The 10,853-nt window shown below is 34.2% G+C and overlaps 2 protein-coding genes across 2 annotated transcripts; one reads left to right on the top strand and one right to left on the bottom strand.

Annotated features, from left to right (window-relative positions):
* The first annotated feature begins 1,036 nt into the window (after positions 1 to 1,036).
* Positions 1,037 to 4,194, top strand: LOC127153293 (uncharacterized). Its single transcript, XM_051094324.1, has 4 exons — positions 1,037 to 1,089; positions 1,272 to 1,601; positions 3,430 to 3,714; positions 3,794 to 4,194. Exons 1-4 carry the CDS (start codon positions 1,041 to 1,043, stop codon positions 3,952 to 3,954), a joined length of 825 nt encoding a protein of 274 aa, XP_050950281.1. The 5' UTR covers positions 1,037 to 1,040; the 3' UTR covers positions 3,955 to 4,194.
* A 2,193-nt stretch (positions 4,195 to 6,387) lies between these two features.
* Positions 6,388 to 10,847, bottom strand: LOC127153280 (SLAM family member 5). The gene is made up of 7 exons (XM_051094301.1): positions 10,638 to 10,847; positions 10,043 to 10,369; positions 9,353 to 9,649; positions 9,112 to 9,258; positions 8,941 to 8,979; positions 7,239 to 7,598; positions 6,388 to 7,074 (listed from the first exon to the last, which is right to left on the bottom strand). Exons 1-7 carry the CDS (start codon positions 10,678 to 10,680, stop codon positions 6,989 to 6,991), a joined length of 1,299 nt encoding a protein of 432 aa, XP_050950258.1. The 5' UTR covers positions 10,681 to 10,847; the 3' UTR covers positions 6,388 to 6,988.
* Between the last annotated feature and the right edge of the window lie 6 nt (positions 10,848 to 10,853).

Below are 10,853 nucleotides of genomic sequence, written 5' to 3' on the forward strand. Positions count from 1 at the left end.
ATATGTCCCACCCTGTCTTCCTGTTTCAGTTGAAATTACGTCAATACATAGAAAACACTGCTTGTTTCAAATCACTTACTTGCTGCAGTCCATAGTGAACAAAGACTCTCTGCCTGGGACTTTTAAGTACTATATGTTAATGTGAATACGAAGTAAATTTAAAATCAGCATAATTTGCAACATTTACCAAACCAAATAAGCACAACAATAATCTAAAGTTTCAAATAGCATTGTCATATTCTCTAAAATATACTGAATATGTAATTTTGCAGTTAGCTAATGGTATAAGTAGACAAAATGGTAGCTGATTTAAATGTTATTTCTAAGCAATAAAAAAAATGACCAACAGAAAGTATATCTTTTTCTCATGCAGAAAGAAAAAATGGGTGTAATTCACTGAATGTGTGACAGTTTGTGAGTCAAAATGAAACCTGTTGTGGTCACATTTATTTATCTGGAACAAAATGTGGTTTCATTTCTTGGGTGGACAAACAGCTTGTACACGAGAGTTCACGTATGTAGTTTGTGGGTGAAAGGTTTCTTTTCTTCTGCTGACATGATTATCACAGTCTGAATACCACATCAAACAAAACTGTTCTTTAGTTAAATAATATAGTACATTCATCAACACCAATGTGCTAAATAATTTTCTTATATATCTCTTTATTTGAAATAATAATGACTAAATGTAACTATTTTACATGAATCTTTATGCATTTAGCAAATGAGAGGAGCATAACCAAATCACAGTATACAGTGAATTGTGTATTAACATTGAATTAATTTCCCAACATTCACTCAGATATTCTGATTTCTGACTTTATTTCCCCTTCAAAAGTATTAGATACAGTAAACAAGACCATTTTAACTCCCCGTGTTAAAAGAACGCTTTCTGCCAATGTAAACTCCAACATAACCACTGCAACCACAGCTAGCATGTGCAGACTAAGGTGTCACATCCTGCAAGGGGAGGATTCACATGCAACGACTGGTCATTTTGATTGTTTTGAGTTATTGCATGTTGGTTGAGCAGCTTAAAAATGGTCTATGCGTTTGTCTTGTTCTGTTTGTCTTTGTTCGGTTTTGTTGGTAAGTAAAGAGTTATGTTTATAGGCAATTTTAATATTTTTTGGTGACTTGGCTGGGCCATATTCTCAATTGTTCTGTCATGAAGATTAAAACTGATTAAAATGCTTTATGAATTAGATAAGTTAATTAAACAGAAGTTTACTGTATGAATTCTCTATCTTGATTGATGTTTTATTTTTCAGGTGCGTTTGGTGTGGAGACAGATGAAATGAAGTCAGTGTCAGTGATCGAGGGAGATACTTTCACTCTACAGACTGATACTGAAATGAAAAAAGATGATCTGATTCTGTGGAGATTCGGAGCTGAAGACTCTCCCATGGCTGAAGTCAACAGATCAGCCCAGAGCATCTCAGTATCTGAAAGTATGAAAGGATTTAAAGACAGATTGCATTTGGACCCCCGGACTGGATCTCTCACTGTCAGGAACATCAGAACTGACCACTCTGGAATTTATGAAGTCCAGATAATTGGAAATAAGATATTAAGGAAAACGTTCAATGTCACTGTTTATGGTGAGTTAAGAATTACAGACTTAAGATTTGTATTTGACACTAATTTCTCTGTTGTCATATACAGTTGAGGTCAAAAGTTTACACCCCCCTTTCAGAATCTGCAAAATGTTAATTATTTTACCAAAATAAGAGGGATCATACAAAATGCATGTTATTGTTTATTTAGTACTGACCTGAATAAGATATTTCACATAAAAGATGTTTACATATAGTTCACAAGAAAATAATAAGAAAATAATAATTGAATTTATAAAAATGTCCCTGTTTATATCCCCTTGATTCTTAATACTGCGTTGTTACCTGAATTATGTTTGTTTGTTTAGTGGTAGTTCGTGAGTCCCTTGTTTACCCTAAACTGCCTGCTGTTCTTCAGAAAAATCCTTCAGCACCAACAAATTCTTTGGTTTTCCAGCATTTTTTGTGTATTTGAACCCTTTCCAATAACGACTGTATGATCTTTTCACACTGAGGACAACTGAGAAACTCATATGCAACGATTACAGAAGGTTTAAACACTCACTGATGCTCCAGAAGGAAACACAATGCGTTAATAGGGGGGTGAAAATGTTTTAAATTTAAAGATCAGGGTAAATTTACCTTATTTAACTTCTTTAATTTAACTTCTGGCAAACATGCAAGTATCATCTGTAGCCTCTGAAGGGCGGTACTAAATTAAACAAATATGATATTTAGGCAAAATAAGAAAAATGTACACATCTCCATTCTGTTCAAAAGTTTTTTCCCCCTGGCTCTTAATGCATTGTGTTTCCTTCTGGAGCATCACTGAGTGTTTGAACCTTCTGTAATAGTTGCATATGAGTCCCTCAGTTGTCCTCGGTGTGAAAAGATGGATCTCAAAATCATACAGTCTCTGCTGGAAAGGGTTCAAATACACAAAAATGCAGGAAAACCAAAGAATTTGTTGGAGCTGAAGGATTTTCAGAAGAATAGCAGGCAGTTTAACTGTTCAGAACAAACTGGGACTCATGAAAAACTATCGCTAAATAAAAAGCTGTGGATCACTTTTGAACAAGGTCATTTTTATAAATTAAGCTATTATTTTCTCTTGTGGACTATATGTAAACATCTTTTATGTGAAATATCTTATTCAGTACTAAATAAACAATAACATGCATTTTGTATGATCCTTTTTATTTTGGTAATATAATGAACATTTTGCAGATTTTGAAGATTTGACCTCAACTGTATGCATCTGCTAAATATAAATTGTAAATTATAATGCTACATATAAATTACAAATATTATAAATATCAATTACAATGTTGCCTGTAGTCATTTCCACAAATCTGTGGAACATTTACTGACTGTCAGGTCATCAATGAGTTTATTTCTTCATGGGTACTCACTTGTTCACCAATGGATCCTCTGAAGTGAATGGGTGCCGTCAGAATGAGTGTTATTATGGATTATGGACTTTTATTATGGTATTGTGGACAGAAGCAATGGTTTAAAGTTAAAACATCCTATTGATGGATTTGTTTTGTACAAATACACATCTTTTCCATTCAAAAGATGTGAATTGATGAACGGTAGTAGTGTGGATTACTTGTAGATTACTTATTGGATTACTTACTGTAATTTATTTATTTTTTATTTTTTTATCAGCTGTTTGGACCCTCATTCTGATGGCACGCATTCACGGGTTTCCATAAAGAAACAAACTCAACTACATCTATTTTTTTGGGTGAACTTATTCGTTAATAGTGAGGTGCTCATGAACAGAATACTTCCTTACGATACTAAAATATACTATCTTTCAGGTACCAGTCAAGACGTTCTGTTTAAAAACGCTTCTGTTCTTTTGTAGCTCGTCTGCCTGGTCCTGTCATCAGCAGAGACTGTTCTTCACCATCTTCATCATCTTATTGTTCATTGGTGTGTTCAGTGGTGAATGTAAGTGATGTTACTCTCTCCTGGTACAAAGGAAACAGTTTATTGTCCAGCATCAGTGTGTCTGATCTCAGCAGCAGCGTGTCTTTACATCTGAATGTGGAATATCAGGATAAAAACATCTACAGCTGTGTGACCAACAATCCCATCAGCAACCAGACTCAACATCTGGACATTGATGATCTCTGTCAGATACATTCAGGTAATCTTAGTATTTATTTACACAAATCGTAAGCATATTATCAGTCATTTTAAATGGTATTTGTCTTTTATCCCCTCAGACTCAGAATGTGTCTGTTGTTGTGACTCTACTAAAGCTGTGATCCAATTGGTCATCTCTGCTCTGGTGGGTGTGGCTACTGTTGTTGTTTTGGGGTTTGAAATCACATCCAGAAAAGCTGAACAGAAAAGACAAACTCAGACATCAACTTCAGTTCACTGATTCACTATTAAAACAATCAACTCTCTCTCTTTTGTACCCATTTTGCTTTCACTTTATGAACATTTTTTCTTTTTTTAAATTTTTATATATATATATATATATGCACTGTTTATAATTTAGGTATAGTCAATGTTTGTGCTGAAAATAGCTTTTTCTAATACACTTCATCTCATGCGAGTGTACATCAAAATAAACATTGGCAACAGTATTCTTTTCTTCAAATGCACCAGATATACCAGATACACCAGATATAATTTTTTTATTTTTTTTTTACTAGTGGGTGCAGGACACTATAGTTAATTTATGTAAGTGAAAATAGCAAAATAAAGTAAACTGTAACTATTATAACCAAAAATTCTTCATACAGTGGACTACGAGTGAAAATGATAAAAATTTGAGACCAAAATTTATTCAGAAACATTATGCTGAAGTGTTTTTCTTCAAATTGCTAATGCAACCTTTTTACACCACAGACTGAACAAAATTAAGCATTGCTTGGTAATTGGTCAACAACGTATTTGTGTAAATATTGTCATACTAACAATTAGTATGAATAATTTTGGTGGATAAATTTTGGTTAATAAATTGCAATATTGTGAGAAATGTGGAAGGTGTCTAAATAAATTTTGGTTTGACTATATGTACTATAAAAAAATCACATAAAATAGGGATTATATGTATTTAAATCTATATTTAATAATAAAATAAAATAAGCAGAGACAAGAAAATGGTGCCTTTATTCGTTTTTTTTTTTTTTTACGTTTGTTCAAATTTTTTTTTTCCGTCTTGCTTCATAGGTAGAAAATGGATAGTGCCATTCTTTAACTGTAAGGGCAGATCCTAAATTGGGTGGAAAATTAATTTTAAAATAGTTCATCCGTTTTCTACCTGTGAACTGAAAACGAAAAATCAAGCCAAAATCTAATTTTTTGAACAAAAGAAAAAACAAATAAAGGCACCATTTTCTTGTTTCTTGTTTAATTTCAAAAAACAACCCAGATAGCACATGTACGTCTGCAAGATGTCTGTTAAAGATCTCTTGATCTGGAAAGCATCTGCTGTGTACATCTCACAGACGTCTCTTAGATGTCAGTTTTACATACATTCTAAATCATAAACATCTTGAGGACATCTAAGAGACGTCTATTTGACATCTGATAGGAAACGTCCAATAGAAGACTTGCAGATGAGCAAACACTTTAAAAATACGTAATCCAGATGTAAACACAGACGTCAAAAAGACATCTCCATGCTGTATGTGTGCTATCAGGGAAACTAACATGATTACATCTGCAAGATGTCTGTTAAAGTTCTGGAAAACTTCAGCTGTGTACAAATATCTGATAAATGTCTACCCTGAAAGCACACATACATCACGGAGATGTCTATTTGACGTCTCTGCAAGACAAATTTTTTAGAGTGTTTGCTCATCTGCAATACGTCAATAGGACGTTTCCTACCAGATGTCAAATAGATGTAAATTAGATGTCTTTAAGATGTTTATGATTTGGATTGTATGTAAAACTGACATCTTACAGACGTCTGTCAGATCTTAGCACACAGCAGATGCTTTCCAGATCAAGTGATCTTTATAGGACATCTTGCAGACATATATATGTGCTATCTGGGTATAAGTTGTCATTTTTACATACATTACAAATCATAAACATCTTAAAGACATTTTCTAAGGGTGCATTTGACATCTGATTGTAAATGTCTTATCGACATATTGAAGATGAGCAAACACTCAAATAAATACGACTTGCAGATGTAAATGCAGACATCAAATAGACGCCTCTGTGATGTACATGTGTTATCAGGGTATTAAAATATTTATGGCCAACCCAGAAACTCCCACACCAGTATGTTAAATCCCTGTTAGCACACATACATAATGGAGACATTTTATTTGATGTCTGCATTTACATCTGGAAGACATTTTTTTAGTGTGTGTGCTTATCTGCAATACGTCTATAGGACGTTTCATATCAGATGTCAAATTTATGTCTATTAGATGTCTTTAAGATGTTTATGATTTAGAATGTATGTAAAACTTACATCTTAGAAATGTCTGTCAGATGTTTGTACACAGCAGATGCTTTCCAGATCAAGTGATCTTTAACAGACATCTTGCATACGTTCTAAATCATAAACATCTTAAAGACATTTTCTAAGTGTCTATTTGACATCTGATAGAAAATGTCTCATAGACATATTGCAGATGAGCATACACTTAAATATGTCTTGCAAAGTAAAGGCAGACATCAAATACATGTCTCTCTCTATTTGATGGAGTGCTATCAGGGTATCAAAACATATACAGACCACCCAGGAACTCAATGAATGATTCATTGAAGGTGATGTGAGCACACAGTAAATGATTGTGTTAGAAATAATAGGCCACCACTACATCACAGTTTGAGGTCAACTTTTTTTTTTTTTTTTTGTTAATTTTTTTCTTTTTTAATAAAATGCATTAAAAAACAGTAAAATCCAATTAATAAAATAACTGTAAGTTACCTTACATTGTAGAGTTAACATTTACAAATTTTACAGCAAATCTGTTTGCATTGCATATAATGGATTATAATGAAGTTTTCATCACAATTTATAGGACAGTAACTTTAAAAGAACAATTTATTATTAAATAGTAATAAAATAAATTCATATTTTGTCCTTAATGAGGCTGAAATGATGTTCAGACCAAAACTGCAGCCTTTCATTTACATGATAAAACTATTTACAAACACACACATTATAATACGGATTGCCCACTAGAGGGCGGAAAACATTCAAAAATGTTGTTTTGTTCATTAACACTGATCAAAACTGTAAAACTGACACCAATGTCACATTCATGCAAATGTCAAAAATAACCAAAAAAAAGTTAGTGTAACATCAATTCCATCAAGCCCTTTGTTCTGATAGTTTTCACAGGTTAACAGCATGCAGTGTTCACTTTAAACCTTTTTCCAGTTTTAAAGGCTCATAAAAGCAGAAACGTTTTATACAAATAAGAATAATGTAACAGTGACTATAGACTAGTGATAGCAGTCTCTCCAATTAATAATGTTGATGTGTCCTCTGGCACCTCTGTCTCCTCTTTATTTTCTGAGGAATCTGTTAAAAAAATATATAAAATAAAGATTATGGTTTGAATTGTTTGAAACATTTAGGTCATATTAGGTTCATTGTGCATGAATGAATTGGTAATTTCAGATCATCTAACTTGTTCACAGTGTTGTTGGATCTTTATTCAACTAAAAGATTTGAGCTATACTCACCTCTGACGATAAATGTCTTGGAGATCACATTTCTCCCATTCCTGGTGATATTTAGTTTATAAATTCCAAAGTCTGTGGGCATGATGCCACTAATTGTAAGATATCCATTTTGTTGATCCAGATTTACTCTGTGTCTGAACGTCTCATCATGACCAGTAGGATCAAAATTGCTTTGTTCATTAAGTCTTGCAAAGACAATAAATGGGTTTGTGCTGTCTGCGTTTACATCACTAAACCTCCACTGCAGCACATCAAAACTTTGTATTGCAGTGACACCTGTGTTTAGAATGACGGTCCCTCCCACATTCACTGATACTGTCTTCAGTTCATCTGTCTCAGCCAAATCATCACTTTGAGAACCTAGACAGAGAGTAAGTATTCAGTACAAATTGTATATATTTCCAATAACCACAACAGAGCAGGGAAAAAGAAAAAGAGAATCACTCACTGCTAGGGGTGTAACGGTATCATCAATATTGTGTTATTGTAATAGTAAAACTGTCTTGATATTATCACGGTCACATGGCGATATGAAACGATAGGTCTTCTGGGCAAAAAGTGTATTTTTTAAAATATATTTAAACCTATTATTCTTACATAAAACGACTTTAAAGCTGTGTTTTGGGCCATTATGCACCTTTATGGGCCTTTAGGACAGTATCTGTCAAACGAACTAAAACCAAAAGCACAGTATGGCTTAACCCCTTCATCAAGTCTGTTTTCGTTCAGGGGATCAACTCTTGATCCAGTGTTTTTGTGCCTCAGAACGGCTCAGTTCATAGTGAATAAATGCAGTAAACTCATTTATTGCATGTGCTACGAGTTTAGTGCACATTTGGGAATGAAACGGCCAGTTATGCTTCATTTTTCACGGCAGATGATTACAGCGTTTCACTAGATTTGTAGTACGATGCGTTTTTGCCTATTGGGAGTTTTTCATCTAAATAAAAGCTGCTGTTTCTCTCAAAATAAAAGCTTAAAAGTGCAGTATTAAGTTACTGCAGTCCAAATTTTTAATATCTCTTTCAAGTGTAGAAACTAGTGATTGTCATTGTTGTTGTTACTACTATAATATTGTATTTAGTTTGGCTTTCTAAAACACTGGTGTGAATGTAATTTAGACGGAGACAGCATATCACAAATAAAAAGAGGGTTGAGTCCCCTTTAAAATTCAGATACAAGTTAATTCAGTTGACTTCAGTTTTTTATTACTTACATTTTCTCAATTAGGAATAGGCCTGTGCAAATAATCGCATACGATTATCATGCGCATCTCTTCAGTAATGCCGGTTCCGCAATTAGTCGTAAATCTCCATCACCTGCTGTCAGATGAAACTGCATATACTACAAAGAGCCGTAGTTCACTGACAAGCTACGCAATATTGCGTTCATCATCGGAGGCCCACAGCCCTAGTTAGGAACATGGTTTGGAGCTCTTAATTTTGAACTCTCAATGTGCATTAGAATAATTCAACTTTAAAATGTACACAGTTTTTATTTTTCTTACAAATCATTGTTTATTTCATTAGTAACATTATGTTTTTTATTTGTTCTATTGCTATTCATTTGTTTCTTTGTTTTAAATGTTTACTTTTTTACTTACATTAGTTAGGCTAGTAGGACCTACTAGTTTTTACTTCAAAATACTCTTAAAAATCAACATGATCATTTACAATGTTTTTGCAGTAACACAGTCTCTTACCATTATCCAACTCAGTATAGTTTTGCGTAGGACTCTGGCCTGTTTAAACACAAACCACAGACTTAAACAATTATGTAAATCAATTACATAAAAAAAGGTTAAAAAGACAGATAAAATTACATGCTTGCACAATAAAGCTCATCTTGCTCTATTAATTGTGAGTAAACTTACTCAGCTGATTTGTTTTTCTATATTTCCAGTAGATACCGAACATCCCAACTGCAGCCAAGACTATTACAAGAACTATAACACCAATGCATATCAGCACCACATGACCTAAAAATATGCCGTCTTCTGGGTTTAAACTTGATGCATCCTCTATAAAACAGTAATTCAGAGAGAGTCAACAAACAATAATGCACATCTTTTGATGTGCAAGTAAAGAATTGAACCAATCAGTTAATATCCATACCTGAACATGTGTGACAGAGTTTGCTGATGTCCAGATGTGTGGTCTGGTTGTTGATGGGACTGTTGATCACACAGCTGTAGGTGTTTTTATCCTGATATTCCACCTCCAGAGGTAGAGAGAGACTGATGCTGAGATCAGACACACTGATGCTGGACAATAAACTGTTTCCTTTGTACCAGGAGAGAGTCACATGATTCACATTCACCACTGAACACACTAGTGAACATTTGGACACTGATGACCCCAGCGAAGAACACTGAGAAGAGTTTCTGCTGATGACAGGAACAGATAGAGGAGCTGAAGATGGAAAACAGGTGAATCAGCCTTAATAAATGCAAAATTGTGAGTTTTACACATATCTATTTACAAGCATCCATGTCAACTCAGGAACTCAGAAATAAACCATAATGCTAATAAAAAGATAAAAATGCAGTTGCAAAAGTTATAAACATCACCTACGCAAATGAAAAATTTCCACTAGTTTTCTCTCCCTGGGTCACGCGCTGCAAATTACACATACAAGGCTGTGACTCTGGTCTCATTTTACCCTTTACAAAAGAAACCAGATACTCTATATTTAGCTTGGCTTTGTCTCCAAGAGGATATAGGATGATAGAAGGATAGTAAAGCTACCAAAGTAGCAACTTGTGTACACTGAAATCATCTGGAATTCAACTGCAAAATACTCACCAGAAACAATAACGCTGAATTTCTTGGGTGGGACCTCTTTTCCACCAATGACCTGCAGTTCATAAAGTCCAGTGTCTGTGGATCTGGTGTTTGCGATGGTCAGAGATCCAGTCCGATTATCCAGCTGCAGTCGGTCTCTGAATTTCCCATCAAGAACATCATTATATAATGAGATCTTATTGACTACATTGTTGATCTGAGCTATACGAGTGCTGTCAGCTCCAAATGTCCACAGTATAAGTTCATATCCCTGTAAATCTGTAAGATCAGTGTGTAGCTTGACAGAATCTCCCTCCATCACTGACATCACATCTTCACCAAACACACCTGGAGGACAAACACAAACAGTTTGAACAAATCCAAATGCGAATTAGCTAATTAGACCTGTTAAACTTCAAAGGGTTAGTAGGTTAGTAGTTTGTGGGAAGCGATAGTACGATAATACACAGTGAGCAGATGTGGGATTGTGGTTTATAAATTATCTAAATTGTACGCCTACGTATATCGCTCAACAATAAAGTAAATCACATGTTTAGCACTCAAGCAGAGAGCTATAAAGTAAAATCGAAAGTTTAGAAGCGTTTTAAATACTCACCTTTTGCAAGCAAAAAGCATAAAAGTAAAACGACGTTTTTCATTTTGATAAGTAAACGCAATATAATTAAGATGTTGACTGTAGTTTTCAGGTGTTTAGCCTTGAACTAACGTTAGCTCGTACGAGATACATCCGCGGTGACAGCGAAAACACGCTTTTCAAACGCCCATTATTGCATGTAACTGGCTTAACAACACTATATAGGGGTATTGTATA

This window comes from Labeo rohita, chromosome 22, assembly GCF_022985175.1.
Source record: "Labeo rohita strain BAU-BD-2019 chromosome 22, IGBB_LRoh.1.0, whole genome shotgun sequence".
NCBI lineage: Eukaryota > Metazoa > Chordata > Actinopteri > Cypriniformes > Cyprinidae > Labeo > Labeo rohita.